We start from the raw sequence: 18283 nt of genomic DNA on the forward strand, positions 1-18283 counted from the left end.
AAGTCACCAGCTATCAGCAAATACCCTTTGAAGCTTGTAGTTGCATTAATAACATACTTGTAATCACTCTTTCTGTTTCAAGCTGATCTGGGGCAGAGGGGCTCCTCTATATGGAGCCTATTTGAATTACCACTGTGTTTTTGTGATCAGTGAGATCAAACCATAGCCTAAAGCTTCCACATAATCTAAGTTGCAGGATAAACTAACTTGTTGGGCACTGTAGGATGCTTTGACAAGTGCCAATGTACCACATCTACAATTTGTTGACTGTAAATTCAAAATAACAAAATATCCAGGGAACTTAATATGGGATTCAGCCAACTTAATACTACTAGACTTTGGGCAAATTTTGACCAGAAGAACCAGATCATAATTTTTTTTAGTAAACAACCGTATTCAGCTCATTCAGTTTGTTAGTGAGCTGGTCAATGTCAGTAATAAGAGTAGAAAAAGTTGGACTTACTCTTTGTTGGTGTTTTTTACTTTGGTGTTTTTTTTTTCTGGCAATTGGGCTTGTCCATGTGGTTGTGTAGTGAGGCAAAGGTTGTCACAGCTGTTGATGAATATGCAGTCCAAAACTTTCAGAGCTCATTTCAGATTTGGGTAAATCAGCACTAGAAACAGTTGATTGTCTTTCAGTAGATATAACACTTCCATCAAATCACAAAAGTAACTGGATTTAAAATTTTAAAATGACAAATGAACTAATTAGCTTACCTTAATTTGCACTTCAGAGCAAAATTAGTTCCATGCTGGATCTGTTCTGCTCCATGTCAATGATGGTAATTTGGAATGTCACTATGATATGGGCTTAGTGATGTTGTATTAGTTGGCATCTGAGAGGGATGGACTGTCCTACTTCTATTTCCGTGACTTGTTGTTCCATTCTTTTTCAAGTCTTGACTTGAAAGAGGTACTACTGGGTGCAGTCACAATATTGTCTTGAAGGTTGTTCCGGTTGTTGGAAATGTGCTCAGTAAATTTTTTTTTGCAATTTCTGGTCTTCACTCTTTGCTTTGCTAACTTCTGCAAGTGTGCTCTAGTGTTGTGTCAACATATATGTTTTGGTAGGAGGGTGTTGTTTGGTTTACAATTATATTTGTAGGTCAGCATCATATCACATTTGCAACATCTGAAGACCAGCAATGGTAGTTTTAGGTGTTCCAGTCTCTTATCATTCTGTATATTTTGCAGACATGTGATGCATTTGGTGGTACATCTTTGAACTCCTTCACTTAGAATGGTATCATGCTTGTAGGAGATGGAGGTCAGACATGTTCCAAAGTCTAAGAAGGGTCTAACAACAGCCTTGTAAAGTCTCAGGAAGACAGTATGGGAGCAGCTGGTGATCACCCATTCTCATCAACCATTTTACTACATCAGTGTGGATGCCAGCTGCTGATAATTTTGCCCTAAGGTGTCTGTGGGGCACCTTGTTAAACACTTTGGCAAGGTTAAGCAAAATATGGTCAACATGTACTCTTCTCTCCAGAATGTCAGTGATGATATTGTAGGTTTCAAGTAAGTTAGTCTCAACTGACTTTCCCCAAAGGAAGCCGTGCTGGTCTGGTGACAGTACACTGTTGGACAGAAGATTTGTTAGAATTTTGGCATCCACAATGCATTCCAGGGTTTTTGCTACAGCTGAGGTTAAGCTGATTGGCCAATAATTCTCTGCATTTGTCTTGTCACCTTTCTTGCATATTGGTATAATGTGAGAGTTCTTCCAATCCAAAGGCAAAGCCTTTGAGTCAAGAGACTTCTGAAACATTTGACGTAATGGAGTTGATATCTCATTAGCCATTTCTTTTATGAACCTTGGGTAAATGTTATCCTTGCCTGCTGACCTAGCACTTCAAGTTGCTTTGTGACAGACCTCAGAGAAATCATGATAGGTGGCATAAGGTTTAGTACACTCTATGGTGGACTGTTGGGGAAAGGACCATCAGGTTCATTGGTAAACACTGATGCAAATTGCTTGTTGAGTAATTGAGCAATTTGTCACTGGTCAGTAATTTCTGTGCCATCAGATTTCTTCAGTTTCTTTATTGAACATCTACTATTATCTTTACTGGATACATAGTTCCAGTATCTTTTGGGTTTCTCTTCCTATCATCCACAAGCTTGGACTCAAAGTATGAATACAGTTGTTTATTGAGATTTCATAGTTTATTTTGAGGCTTTGCAAACTTTTCATAGTAATAATGTTTCCCCATTCTATGGTACTTGTTCCAATATTGTTTTTTTGGTTTTGTCCTCTATGTATCTAAGGGGTCATGTGTGGGAGTGTCTTGGGCTTTGGAACATGTTTGGTAGATGTGTGCTTTCTCTGGAGCATTGTAAGCTCTTCTTGGAATCTTATCCACTGTTGATCTACCTTCCCTTGAAGCAAAGACCCCCAGTCCACGCCACTCAACTCTCCTTTAATTGCTGCATAGTTGGTGTAAGTCTTCTTGATATAATCATTTGTTATCTTGTGGAAAGCTAAATTGACTTTGATAGCAAGGTGGTCACTTTTGCCCAAAGGGGGGGATGGTAACTTATGCTTTGTAGCTGTTCTTTATTCCTAAGGAATACCACATCAAGGAGGGTTGGTCTCTGGGAAAGTTGATGCCTCGTTGGCTTTTCAACTATCTAAAGTTGGATCAGATCATGAAGGCACTCAGAGAAAGGGTTAGAGGAGCTTTTATCCTGCTGGAAAGGTTCAAATAGGAAGCCTTCTCTCCAGTGAAGGGTGGGGAAGTTAAAGTCACCAGCTATCAGCAAATTCCTTTTGAAGCTTGCATTTGCATTAAAAACATACTTCAATCAATCAATCAATCAATCAATTTATTAATACTAAAAAAAAAAAAAACAAATACAAACTTAAAATTTATACACGCCCAAGAAGCTCAGCTTGTAAAGGGCCAACAAAACAAATAAGACACTATTATAAAGCACATAAAAAAAAAAAAAAAGAAAAAAAAAAAAATTGGATAAGAGACATTTATGAAAATAGGAGAATTAATAGGAAACTTCACAAATAACTGAAAAAAAAATATATATATAAACGAAGAAGAGATTGGAAATAGGATTAAATAAAAAAAAAAAAATCAGAGAAATATATTGATTGAAAAAAAAGACATGTAAATGCGGATGGAATGCAAAAAAAGAAGAAAAAGGGGGAAAATACTAAACTGGAAATACCCAGTGAGAAACTGCCTTTGCAGAAGGAGATAGTGGGACATCAGAAGGGATGGAGCTCCTTAGTAAAATAAATTGATAAATAGGAGACCTCTGACCTGCTGTCGATGATCGCTTAGGTAGAACGAACCTGCGATAAGAGCTACGTAAAAAAGAAGAGTACCTACGTGAGCCTGACAGAAAGAAAAACTGCTGCAGAGATGGTGGAACTGTACCTAGAAAGGCAGAATGTGCTAAAAAAAGGTAACTTTTACCCACAATACAATCCAGCGGAGCTATTCCAGTATGATTATAAAGATCAGAGGACGGGTAAAATCGAGTTAGAAGAAAATCGGCCTTCGCTGCCCTATTTTGGTCTTCTTGAACTAAGCAGCGAAGATATATATTAGTAAAACCCCAAACAGAACAATAATTAGAAATGTAAGAACAAATAAAACCATAATAAATAGACAGCACAAAACCTGGCGAAAGAAATGAGTTAACCCTGTATAACATTAACGATTGGTAGAGGAAAAGGGAATAGGTGTGAGTAATATGAGGTTTAAAAGAAAGAAAACAGTCAAGATACACACCAAGATATTTCACTATAGTAGCTTGCGGTATAATATCATTCCCATAAGTCAGGATGGTTAGTTCCCTTGCGTCTCTCATACGATAAGGGGTTCTAAAGTGTACAATGGCACTTTTTTGGCTGTTAAGAGTCATACCATTTGACCAGCACCAATCTTTTACTTTATCAAGAAGACCTTGAGCTAGGAAAATGGCAGATGGCAGGTCCACTGCAGCAATGAAAAAGTTACTGTCATCAGCAAAAAGAATAGGGTGCAAAAGGGGATGAAGACCATCAACAAGATCATTAATATAAATTAAAAACAAAAGTGGTCCAAGCATAGAGCCCTGTGGGATGCCTTTTACAATAGTCAAGGAAGAGGACGAAGTACCATTAACTGAAACATACTGAGATCTCCCTGAGAGGTAAGACCTAAACCATTCAAGTGGGACTCCATGCACTCCAAATGAAGATAATTTAGACAAAAGAACAGAGTGAACGACGATATCAAATGCCTTTGAAAAGTCAAGAAATAGACCCAAAACACACACGCCCTTGTCAAGGTTAACACGCACAAACTCTGTTGCATCTGAAAGTGCATGCAAGGTAGAAAAACTGGGACGAAAGCCATACTGATGGTTAGTTATGAGAGAATTACCTGCAGTCGTATTAGTACTAAATACAAATGAAGAGAGTCTACAATACACTACTTTTTCAACAACCTTAGAAATTACAGGAAGGAGAGAAATAGGTCTATAGTTTGCAATTAGAGATGAATCACCTTTTTTAAACAAAGGTACAACATTAGCAACCTTAAATAAATCAGGAAAAACACCAAAAGAAAGAGAGAGGTTAGTTATGTGTGAGATGGGGTTAGAAACAAACTGACCAATTTTTTTTAAGAACATTACAGTTCAAACCAAAACCATCAGCTGAACGGTTACTTGAAAGCTGAGAACTAATGTTAGAAATTTCGGTATCACTGCATGGAAAAAGAAAAAATGACTTTTCTGCTAAGGGAAAACTACTTACTCTGCTGTAGGGTGGATTAGGAACTGAAGGAAGTGAGGTGAAATACGAATTGAAGGCGCTTGCTGAAAAATTTTTATCCACAAAAGATCCATCAGCTTTCCTGTAGCGACAAGGGGGGACTGTTTGAGTTTCTTGCAGGAAAGAGCTTCATTAATTACAGTCCAAACCTTTCGCAAATTCCCCTTACACTCATCAATTTGACGCGAAAAATATAGCTTTTTGGCTGCACGTACTGAAGAAGTAAGCACATTTTTATAAAGTTTATACTTCAAAAGATCATGCTGTGTCTTACTTTTACATGCAGCCTTGAACAGAGACGCCTTCATATGCATAGCATTGATCAGAACTATAGACATCCATTGAAATTTGGGTATGGAACTCATTGACCATTTTTTAAGAGGAAAATGCTTATCCAACAGAGCTCCCATGTAACAAAAAAATAAATTTGTTGCACAGTCAACATCATTAGCTTCAAGAACTTTGGACCAATCATTGCTCTAACGACTATGTCTTAAATTGGAAATTTATTTATATGTGGAGGTTCTACAAGAAGACTCACCCTGCTCATCCACAGCAATCTCAGTTTGAGGCACAAAAAGTGAAACATAAATAGGGAAGTGATCAGAAAGATCAGTGAAAACAAGACCAGATATAAACTTCAAATTAGAAGAATGAGAAATGAAAATATTGTCTATTAAAGTGGCAGAATTTCTAGTAGGGTCAACACGATTAGGCAAAAAAATTGAAGGAAGTAGACCAGCAGAAGAAAGCCCATCAATCATATGGTTAGAATCATCACTTGATCCAATATTTAACATATTACAAATAAAACCTCCTAAAACACAAATACACTTTTTAGAGAAAGACCCCACACAAGAAAGTTGATCAAGCAAATCACAGAACAATTGTGTTAGAAAAGGAGGGGGCTTATAAAACAAACAAACAGTGTCACATGCAAACTGGCTTTTCAGATCAATAACAAGAGAATAAACTGTCCTACTATTTGACACTACTGATGTAAACAAGGATTCAAGGTCAGACCTTCTTCTAAACTCAATATCAGACTTTATAAATAAAGAAATACCTCCTGAGCACTTTGTTACCATTCTGGGGATATGGACAGCAACATAACCATGCATATTATAGGCTGTAAAATTTTCACCATCAGGTAGCCATGTTTCTGTTAAACGTTTTATATCAAAATGGCAAGAATTATCAGACCAAATATACGATTTCAGAATATCCTACTGATCTCTTATCCCACGCACATTCAAACAAAATACATTAAAGCTACTATTTAAAGACAGTGAGGGTATAATTTTATCACAATAATCAATGGTAGTGTGATAATTACAGCTAGAATTAACCATAGATCCAAGGACAGGGTCAAGCGTGTGAGTCTCTTGTTTACCAGCCTTATTTGGTTGATGAAATATAACCAAAATAAGAATAGAAGAATTCGAAAGAAATGAGAAATCACCCATAATTATCACACAGAATAAATATACTCATAGAAATATAAGTGGGATGGAACAAATTATCCAAAGTATTGGACCAAAGTATAATGTGACACCAGTTACTATTACATGAGCTGCAAGTGTGCTGGACTGACAAAAAAATAATAGAAGTTAGGCTACATGAAGGTGAGAGGATCACAAAAACCATAAAGAGATATCAGTAGAATGAAAGTAGAATCAAAGTATTGGCCCAATTTTTAATGTGGGACCATAAAATTATTTAAGCTGTAACTGAAATTAAAAAAAAAAAAAAAAAAAAAAAATATATAATAGTAGTCAGCCTACCTGAAGGTGATAGGATTACAGACAAATATAAATGAATATCAATGGAATGACACATATTATTCCAAATATTAGCCCAAAGTATACTATGGGTAGTAAAAAATTATGAGAGCTGCATATATACTGACATGACAAAAATATGATAGAATTCAGGGTACACAAGGGTGATAGCATCAAAAAATAAGATAAAGAAATATCAATGAGATGGCATATATTATTCAAAATATTGACCAAAAATATAATATGGGACCAGTCAAAATTATGCAAGTTGCATGTGTGCTGACATGAGAAAAATATGATAGAATTCAGGTTACAGGAAGGTGATAGGATCACCAACCCAGATAAGGAAATAATAGTGGCATGGCACATATTCATCAAAATATTGGCCCCAAGTGTAATGTGGAACCAGTCAAGATTATATGAGCTGCAGTTATGCTGAAATGACAAATATATGAAAGAAATCAGCCTGCATAAAGGTGATAGGATCACAAACAAACATAAAAAAAAAAAATAAATAAATAACTGTGGGATAACATATATGATTCATAATATTTGCCCAAAATGCAATATAGGACCAGTGAAAATTATATGAGCTGCAAGTGTGCTGACATGACAAAAGTATTATAGAAGCCAAGCTACATGATGGTGAAAGGATCATAAACAAACATAAAGAAAAATCAGTGGGAGGGCACATATTATTATAAGTATTAGCACAAACTATAATGTGTGACCAGTTGATATTATGGGGGTTACAAGTATCACAAACAAACATACAGACAACATGAAGGTGACAGAATCACAAACAAACATAAAGTAATATTAGTGGGAAGGGACATATCATCCAAACTATTGGCACAAAGTGTAGTATGGTACCAGTCAAAATTATGTGAGGTCAGTAAAGAATAATAGAGGAAAATTTTAAGAACAGCAAGTAAATCCCTACAAAAACGATGCAATATATTATAAGAAAATAAATCTAAATCCATCACTTTAATTTTTCTACATTTGCAGCACATAAATCAATTTCACTCTGATTATTAAACTTAACCACTCTTCCAGATTGGGTTTTATACAGGATATCACCTTTACTGGACCAAACATTACGTAAGCCAAGCTTTGACTTGGCATATGAAAGAAGCTGTAAGCGTTGTTTTGTAAGTGTCTCAGAGAATAGAATCCCTGATCCTTTCAAATCCTTCTTTTGTCTAAGCAGTTGACGAACTCGTAAGTTGCAAAATTCAACAACTCTGGGTCTGGGTTTTGCAGATGGTTTACCAATTCTTTTGGCTGATACAACATCAGACTGAATAATTGGTATGCCAGGAAACTTCCCAGCCCATAGTGACAGGAATTGACTTTCAGTGTTTTCAATGGAGGTCTCCTCTTTCACCCCAAAGACAACAATTTGGTTGCTCAAAGCCTGCTGTTCAAAACGGTCATTTAATCTTGCCAGGTTGGACTGGATAGGCTGGAAAGAGTTTTTCAGCTCTATCAAGGATGACTCTAAAGTAGCCAATGTAGATTCAACAGAAAATAAGCGTCTGTTATAGCTTTCAAGAGTTTTATCCACTAGATTACTAAGATATAGGTTGAGGCCAGCATATACCTCCTGCTTGATTGCATCCAGCTTATCTGAAGAGATAGTGACATTATGTTGCATGAATGTCTGTTCCTCTTTCATTTTAACCACTGCCTCATCTACATGGGAAGAGATCTTAGCCAATACAAGGACATCAAGTGACCCTTTCACGGAAGATTTAAGGTTGTCAGGTTGTAGTGAATCTGTTAGAATTTTATGTTTGATTTTTATGCTATTTATGTGGTTAGTGATCATGAGTAGTTTCTCTGAAACAGATTCTGATCCAGAGAATTGGATTGAGATGTCAGACCTTCGTTCACGAGGTGGCTTGAGTTGACTTTTCATTTCTTATCTGAAGTAAACAACAAAACAGGAACAGAATAAGCTGTGGTATAAGACAGTTTGGGTATAAGGCAGGATATAGTCCACAATAAAGTAACAAATGTCAAATACCAAAGCAGGGGATTGTGAAATTTGAAGAATAGAAAGCAATCAGCACAAAATATCAAGCATCAACAGTAGCAGTGGCATAAACCCAAGGATTGGTTACTGTAGTCAAATTACAAGTTAAAATTGGTATAGGTCTCACCTGATGAGTCCCTTCTTACACCCCAGGGGTGGGGGCTGCTATGTGTGCCTGCCTTTACCCACTGGTAGGCAGGCAGAACCAGTACTTCAGGAGGCTTAAAGTGTTGCTGGTTATGCCAGAAAACCTCAAATTCTGATCTGATCTGATACCCACGTCTTTTCAATTTTCAAATTTTTGCCTAAAGTTCTTGTAATCACTCTTTCTGTTTCAAGCTGATCTTGGCCAGAGGGGCTCCTATATATGCAGCCTATTTGAGTTACCACTGTGTTGTTGTGATCAGTGAGATCAAACCATAGCCTATAGCTTCCATATAATCTAAATTGCAGGATATAGTAACTGGTTGGGCACTGTAGGATGCTTTGACAAATGCCAATGTACCACATCTACAATTTGGTGACTGTAAATTCAAAATAACAAAATATCCAGGGAACTTAATATGGGATTCAGCCAACTTAATACTACTAGACTTCAGGCAAACCTTGATCAGAAGAACCAGATCATATTTTTTTAGTAAACAAGAGTTTTCAGCTCATTCAGTTTGTTAGTAAGCTGGTCAATGTCAATAATAAGAGCAGAAAAAGTTGGACTTACTTTGTTGGTGTTTTTTACTTTGGTGTTTTTTTTCTGACAATTGGGCTTGTCCATGTGGTTGTCTAGTGAAGCAAAGGTTGTCACAGCTGTTGATGAATATGCAGTCCAAAAACTTTCAGAGTTCATTTCAGATTTGGATAAATCAGCACTAGAAACAGTTGATTGTCTTTCAGTAGATATAACACTAGTATTTACACTATGTACACTGTCCAATTTTTTGGGTTCTACATCTGCATAAGGGCTGGCCTGGTAGGTGGGCTGTTTTTTGTCATGACTTTGAAATTGCATATGCCAAGGTTTTGTTTGCCTGCAGTCGTGTGTTCTTTCAGTTTTTGATGAGCTGCTTATACTTTTCATTGCCCTACTTTAAGTGGTCATGGCAGAACTGGATATCCTCCTTTCTAGTAAGAGATACTTTCATAATTTGCTACTTGATTTGGAAGGAGGATACAGTGAACAATAGCAGGGGAGGAGTGTTAGGTGCCATGGTTCTGTCACTCTGCCCATTTAAAGATAAAAAATTACTTAAGGGACCACATGCAATTCCATACTTGCTCAACAGGAAGCTTTGGACAGTACTTACATCATCTTTTGTGCTGGACATTGGAGTTTCATAGGCAACTATGTTGTTCTTACACATGTTGCAATCTTTTTTGACACAGATTATTTCATGTACTTCTGTCTCAAGGGACTGCTGGAGGTTCACAGTCAGAGCCTGGACCTCTGCCCAAACAATCTGTTTAGTTTCAGCATTGCTTCTTGGCCTTTTGGCTAAGATCGCAGAAAGCAGAAATCCTTAAGCTCTCCTGCACCAAAAAAGGTGACATAGCCTTTTACACAGATACCTCCAAAGAGGATCGCCAGAAAAGAAAGGAACTATTGGATGAGATAAAAAGACGTGCTGCTGCGGGCGAGCAGAATCTAGGAATTAGAAACGGGGTCATTGTTTTAAAAAACGGGGCGCCTTCGGGATTACCAGTCCCTGTGCAATCACAACAGATGGAGCACTAAATCTTGAACAGCCTCATGTAAATAGTGTAAATAGGGAGCAAGAGAGCATTGGAAGTTCCACGGACTCAACAAGTTATGAAAGTGCAGAATGACTGGAATCAACTGATGAAATTTTTCTAAGTGCCAATTTGGACAGTGAAAGCGAAATCATTTCCGAAAATGAAATTCCTGGTATTCACAACAGTGCTACAAAGATAAACAAATCCGAAAAATCATTTCGTGTCCTTTACACAAATTTTTATACTCTTGCCCCAAAACTTGCGGAACTGAAAGCATTTTGTTTTGATCTTAATCAAGACATTATTTGTGTTTGTGGAATTTGCCCAAAAAATTCAGTGCACAAGCTGGAGGAATCTCACATTAAAACCCCTGGGTTCAACTTGTGTAGCAATTTGGATAGCTCTGAATGTCATAGCAGAGTAGCAATATACTGCAGAACTGGACTGAAAGCTAAAACTGTGAGTTACCCTCTTATTAATTCCACTAGTAGTTGGGTTGAAAATGTTTGTTTGAAACTCCATGTAGGATCTGAATCATATATGATAGGTGTAATTTACCGAAGTCCATCAGCCCCTAATCAGTTTATTTCACAACTATCCATATCTAACCTGGTGTCCAAAATGAGTTCCAATGAGCACTCAACTGTCTTTTTGTTTAAAGATTTTAATATGCCTGATCTTGATTGTGCTGAAGGAATAGGATACCCCCCTGAAAGTAGCCCATCCTGTGTCACAACAAATTTCCTTTCTTTCAACCTACTGATACAGATTGTAGACCAACCAACACGATTTAGGCACCAACATCAACCCTCCTTACTTGACTTGGTTATCACAAATGATCCTGAACGAGTTCTCTTTATTTCTTACCATCCTGCTCTTGGAAGCAGTGACCATGTCTGTATCTTGACTGAGATACATATAAACAATAAGAAGGAGAACATGATAAAGAAATCCTTTACGGACTATGAGCAGATAAGGCAGGACCTATCTAGGATTAAATGGGAGAATATAGTCAATAGTGGGGACATTGAGAAAAGCTGGGAAACGTTTAAGGTAACAGTCTTTGATACTGAAAAGAAAATCACCCAAGAATATTGGTGTCTGCCACCTAAAACACTCCCATACCTCCCAAAAGAAGTAAAAAGAGCAATGAAGAAAAAGAAAAGAGCTTGGGCCAGGTATGTTAAATGTAAATGTGATAACCACCATGACTGGTTTAAGAAATGTAGAAACAGACTAAGAAATTTGACTCGGAAGGTTATGAGGGACCACAAAGATGTAATTGCAGCTAACTCAAAACAGAACCCAAAGTTGTTTTGGCGACATGTCTCTGCAGCTAACCCGTCTAGACGAGATATCTCAGATCTAATGAGAGAGGATGGTAAAAAAGCTTCATGTACAAAAGAAACAGCATACCTCCTGAATTCCAGTTTTAGTACCAATTTCTCTGCCCTACCCACAGCCAACACACCACCTCCTCTACCAGAAAAACTAATCCCAGAACCAATGGTCATGCCAATTATTTGTAAAGAGGACGTTAAGAAGAGGCTAAAAAAACTTGAGGCTAACAAAGCTGCTGGACCTGATAACCTACGCCCAAGACTGCTAAAAGAAACTGCTGAATACTTTGCCAAACCAATTGCTAAGATGTCTCTCACTTCCAAAATACTTCCAAATGATTGAAAGCAAGCCAACATCAAGCCAATACTCAAGAAAGGGAGAAGGGATCTTGCTAGTAACTATTGGCCTATAAGTCTCACATCAGTTGTATGTAAAGTACTTGAGGGTATCATAAACAATGCACTGGTCTCCCACCTCGAGAAAAACCAATTGCTTTGCAAAAGCCAGCATGGCTTTCGAAAAGGCCACTCAATTGATACTAATCTAATTGAGTCATATAATTTTGTGACTAGACTCTTGGATACTGGTCAGCTGGTGGATGTCATATTGCTCAACCAAGCCAAAGCCTTTGACAAAGTTTAACACCAACTACTAATTTCGAAACTAAAGGCATATGGAGTGCATGAAGATACAGTAGCTTGGATAGAAGCCTTTCTAACTGGCAGGACTCATAGGGCGTTGGTGTACAACTGCAATGGCAATGCTGTCTATTCTGAACTGCTACCAGTCACAAGTGGAGTGCCACAGGGCACCATCCTGGGGCCCACATTATTCAGTATGTACATCAATGACTGTACAACGAACCTGAAGAATCCTTTGACGCTATATGCTGATGACTGCAAGCTCCTAGGACTGGCCCAGAACAACCTAAATCTGTCAACTATGCAAGAAGATCTGGACAGACTATCTAGATGGTCATCGGATTGGTGTCTACAGTTCAATGCCTTAAAATGTAAAGTTCTACATCTTGGAAACAATAATCCAAAACTTGCATATCACATAGGAGACGCCCAGCTTGAGGCAGTCAGTGAGGAGAAGGACCTGTGGGTAATTTTTGACAGTGAGCTGAAGTTTCACTGCCACACACAAGCTGAAATTGCAAAAGCAAACCAAGCCCTTGGCCTCATAAAGCGAACATTTAGCACCAGGAAGTCGGGAGTGATTACGAAACTGTGCAAAGCCATGGTCCGTCCTCACCTGGAATTTGGCATGACCTTAGCCTCTCCATACTATAAGATGGATATGAAAGTACTTGAGAGTGTCCAAAAAAGAGCAACTAAGCTTATCTCTACATTCCAAGACAAATCCTACAAGGAACATCTCATCTCACTCAAACTCCCTACCTTAGTATACTGTAGGAAAAGAGGAGACGTAATAACAACTCGTAAGTTGCTAGAAAATGACCTATTAAGTCATGTCTTTTCCCCGTCCTTCTCAACTACCACAAGAGGACACATCAAGAAGCTGCAGGCCCCCCATTTCATCAAGCGAGAGCGCCAACAGTTCTTCTCAGTCCGTTCCGTCCCACTCTGGAACAGCCTATCCAAAGCCACCATCTAATCTAAAACTCTAGATGCCTTCAAGAAAGGAGTTGATGAAGACTGGGCCAACGCTGAATGGAGGCTGAACTGGGATGCCAAATCATAACCTTGAAACACCAATAGCGAGATTTCTACAGGAGGCTCAACACCACCTTATCTTGCTCAACATGCTTTTTAAGGTAATTTAAGGTAATTACACTTGGATGATAAAGCCGCCTTTCTCCCTTATAGCACTAAGTTTTGCTCTAAGTGTGGTCTCAGATTGCACAATTGTGTTTCAGAGACTTGCCTGGAGGCTTGACATGTTTGAGATAACCTGTGTAATGTCTTCAATAGTAGCTGTGGAATGCATGGGAGTTGTGACTGCAGGAGCAGCCACCTTGCACTGTGGACATGTCCATCTAAAACCACTTATGTCTTTCATTTTATTTAGCAGAGCATACTCATTGTGAGATATGTTCAGGCAAACATAACATATCCATTTATCACAATCGTTGCAATTCAGTGCACTTGAGTTTTCATCAAGGTCCAGGTTACAGAGCACACAGTTGTCCAGATTCTTTTTTAGGCTTTCTCTCAAGCGCTTTGCGCTGTGTGGTCGTGTCATTTTTTGGCTGGATTTTAAAATTTGACGAAAAGAAAATTATATTGGCAACGCCAACAAGGAAAAGTTCAAAATATATAAATGTTGAAATCTCCAGGGAATTAAACTTAATATATTATCAGTTAGAAAACACATAAACAGAATAAAACACCAGGGTGAGTAACTATAATTTAACACTTTAGGGTCTATTAATTAGGAAAATAACACACTAGAATTGGAAAATGTCTTTGACACTCAGTTTGAGGCAATAATACACAATTCAGATTTCACAACATCACATGGGTCTGTTGATCAACATTGACTTGATATACATATTATTGCAACATAATTTTATACAAAGCTTTTGATGCTGCTATTCTTTTAGGTTTGATACTTGAACTAATCTCTTGAACATTTTGCAATATTTTGTTTTTGAATAGGCCTATGGGTTAATTTTTTTTAAATAATATCATAAATAGGATCAATAGTTATATTCCCAGTATCTTAATTAATTGATAAACCTACAAAAATGTGTTTTTTTATTTCTAATGCTTTAAGAGCCCATTGAGTGAAACCTTTATCATTAGAAAATGTTTAGTTATATTCTTTTATATGTTTTGTCATGGCTGGCCAGTTCAGCTTTAGATCTTTTATCAGGAAACTTCTAGCCCCCACCTTGAGCAACAAGGAAATCATGTTTTTGCATGGTTAGCACTGATATGTTCTTTTTTTCTTCTTAAAATACCAAAAAAATGTGACAAGCCTATGGCTTCCTCCTTTATTGAATAAAATAAATGTACCTTAAATTGCACTTGCTAGCAATAGCCAAGATCCTGTATCTGCCAGCTTTAGTGATGATAGTTATTTCATCTGTGGTGGTCCATGATTTACTTCTGCTACTTTCTGTCCATTACTCACTTGAACAATATATACTTGAACTATATATATATATATATATATATATATATATATATATATATATATATATATATATATATATATATATATATATATATATATATATATATATATATATATATATATATATATATTTACTGGGAAAAGTACATGATAATGTGATCAATAGAAACATGCTGCATATTATAGATCTGAAGTAAGAATTTAATTGTTTAAGTGTTTTTTTTTTGTTTTTTTTTTGAAGGTTCCCTTTAGATAACCACTGCATTTTAAAATAGCGACTGGCTATAACACACTAGCAATTTACAATAGCAACTGGTTGTAATTTATCATCAGACATTATGACCATAAGCCAGACACTGCAACTATTAGCTATTATAGAATATATTAAAGATGTATAGCCTACAGTAGGTTAGCAATACTCTATTGAGAATGAAATTAGTAAATATTTATGATTATTTTAAATAGTCTTATAGGATTCTGTTAAATATGCCCCTATGTTTAAGGCTCACCAAGGCAAGCTCTGATTATCAGTTGGTCTACTAGATAGGAAAAGTAATTTGCTTAAGACAAACTGTATGATTTAAGAAAGGATATCAACATTACATGAAGACTAGGAATTCATTCAAAATGCAAAACATGGGGTATAAAAAATGCAAGCATTGATAGGCCTAGGCAATTAAGCCCCACCTCACTCTTAAGGGTGTGAAAGGACTGAATAATCCACAAGTATTAAACTCTAGTAAGGCTTTAGCCAAAATCCTATGTTCTGATCCATTTACATTTAAAATGTTAAGCCTCTAACTCCCCTTAAGAACAATAATAGTGACAAACAGATAAATGTTGTATGACTTCTGTTAAACATTATAGAAATAATATTAAGTTACTGTATCCAGCCCAATTAGTAACCTATCCACCTTGAATTAAGCTACTTTTTAAGAAATAAAAAGTAAAGGAAGATTGAGAACAATGTTCAAAGGCAAGAGAAAACTTCTATAATCTTAAAAACAAGTGTTCTGTGTAAATTCAATTCCACATAAGAATGCAGCAACACATTAGTACTCTTAAGAAAAAAAAAATATCTTGGATTAACACAAACAAAATGAAGTCTGAATTCATTCTACATCTAAGGAGATGAGTAAAAAAAAAAGAAAAACAATCTGCAAAGGTTATTTCATTTAAATCAAGCACAATTTGGACAAACTTTCCATAAAAAATTCCATTTTTTTTAACTGTTAGGCCTAAACTAACTCAGAACATGTTGAAGACACATTTGAACAAAAGAAACCCCAATTAATGTCCTTGGAACTAGACAGCAAAGAACAATTTGAATGAAGGAGTAGGTTGGAAACAGGAGTATTAAAATCAGAATTATAGACAGAGAAGCCTGTTCTAGCTAGTGACTCAATAAGGGAATAAAGATTACTTTCCAAGACCACGACATTGTCTACTAACCAAGATAATGTCATCTGCATAAGCAATATGACTTAGACTAATATCACCATAATACACACTACTTGACAGAGAAGGCAAAAAATTACCCAGAAGATTTTTGAAAGCACATGATGACAATACCCCACCCTGTTTGACACTTTTTTTTTAACAGAAATTTCCGTTAAACTTCTTAGTTATCTTTCTTCTATAATAAACTATAAGGAACTAATTAAAGTATCAGTAATTTTCTTTGTGCTTTTACATACTTTACATATATCCATAACCATGCTTTGTACTCCTGGCCAAAGGCAGAGAGCCAGGAGACTTATACCTGTGCTATGCTAACCATTGGTCAGCATGCAAAAGAGTTTCAACAAAAGTTACATGTGGCCAGCTAGCATTTCAGTGTTGTATTTGATAATCCTCCTTGTCCAATTTGGAAATACTCCCCTACTGCCTCTTGCAATTCTAATGTTGAGCGTTCTATCTAAGCCACTATCAACAGCACAAAGAGCAGTATTATTGATAAAATCTCATCTCTAGAGATATGTTTAGTAATATTCAACACTTTGAAAATTGGGGGTAACAGCATATTTATCTCTGTTCTTCTGATTTGCACACTATGAAAGCAAAATGTATACTGGATTACATCTAGAATTTTTTTCCTTTTGTTAGATTGTTAGAGTTGCTTGTAGTTTGACTTTTTATCAAGCCAACTGCCCTCAAATGCCTGGTTAGAATGCCCTAGATTACAAAAAAAAATTGCTGATTTTTTTTCGAATTGGTATTATGAAACAACTGTCGATGAAGAATATGTTCACAAAATATAGTGAGTTTTTGTGAGGAACAAATTCTTAGTGTAATAGATTCATAGATTTGTTCAATGATAAGCACACAATAAAATATAATTTACATCCTCATAATACTCCTGGAAGACTCTGTGGTTGGGGATGCAAGGAGAAAAACAAGTGATTAGCTATCACCCATCACCAATTAACAGCCAAAAATTAGGCAAGAGGGAAGTACCATGTGCAATGAACAATGTCAACTATCAACTCAAGCTCAAATCAAGAACAATGTCAACTATAAAATGGCCCAGGAACGTCCACTACATGGGGGCATTAACAAAACTGAGATACAAAAAAAACAAAAAAAAAACAATATTATTGAAGTACTAAATAAGCAGATTTTCATGAAGACTCTTCGCATTAAGTATCAATTAATAATTATATGAACAAAATTGCTTGATGGAAACATTTCATTTTGGAACATAGGATGTAGTTTTCACACAGCAAATGTTTAACATTGGATTTGGGGTTTAGATCCATTTTTGTTTTGAGCTCTTTAGTTTTAAGGGAAAAGAAAAGTATACTGTAGCATTTACAATTGGGTATTAAGAGACTCTTATGGGGATTTATGCAGTTATGTTTAGCTGCAATTTGAGATAATTCATTTAGATTATGAATAGTCTGTTCAATAGAATTGAACAGCTAAACTTTATATAGAAGGACTGTTAATCATAGTTGGTAGTAGTTGCAATAAAGTAGTAGTATACTATTTTATAGGCTACTATTTTTGTATTTAAGATAACCTAAAAGTAGAAGATTTTATCTTCAAATTTATATTTTTCTCTAGTTCAGATATTTTACTCTGAAAAACTTATTTCATTTCTCTCAATTTCTGACTTTGTTTTATTAATTTTTTTGGACCCCTTTCCAGTTTATGAGAAAACATACCATAGGAAAAAAAAAGTCCTGCTTATAGCTCATTTTTTTCTGGATTTCTTTTGTATGAAGCATAAGTGGTATGCTTTACATATTCACAAAGGTACCATGCTTGGGTAGCTTGTGCTGGGAGACTTAAGGGGCTGTTTTTATAACTTTTTATCAGTATGATTTTAATACAGTGATACATATGTATGACAGCTTCTTCATTTGGGGATAAAGGTTAGAATTAGTAACTGAAATATCAAAGGAGGGTTCTAGAGCTTTTGGGACTCTTAGGACAACTGAATGAAGTGGCTACTTACACTGTCATTCAACTTCTAAATAGGTGTTGGCGCTTTGATTATTA

The 18283-nt window shown here is 36.3% G+C and overlaps 2 protein-coding genes across 2 annotated transcripts in view; both read left to right on the forward strand.

Annotated features, from left to right (window-relative positions):
- Window positions 1-18283, forward strand: part of LOC148954049 (uncharacterized) — a 101522-nt gene that overhangs the window by 12791 nt on the left and 70448 nt on the right. The window lies entirely within an intron of this gene.
- On the forward strand, window positions 10955-12016 carry LOC148954051 (uncharacterized). The gene has a single exon (XM_089086109.1). The coding sequence runs from the start codon at window positions 10955-10957 to the stop codon at window positions 12014-12016; it is 1062 nt and encodes a 353-aa protein (XP_088942235.1).

This window comes from Artemia sp. Qi Xiang Cuo, chromosome 3 (genome assembly GCF_049724085.1).
Source record: "Artemia sp. Qi Xiang Cuo chromosome 3, ASM4972408v1, whole genome shotgun sequence".
NCBI classification, from domain to species: domain Eukaryota; kingdom Metazoa; phylum Arthropoda; class Branchiopoda; order Anostraca; family Artemiidae; genus Artemia; species Artemia sp. Qi Xiang Cuo.

What these genes read in the sequence shown, in the direction of transcription:
- LOC148954051 (XM_089086109.1), top strand. Translation starts at nt 10,955, where the DNA reads ATGAGTTCCAATGAGCACTCAACTGTCTTTTTGTTTAAAGATTTTAAT.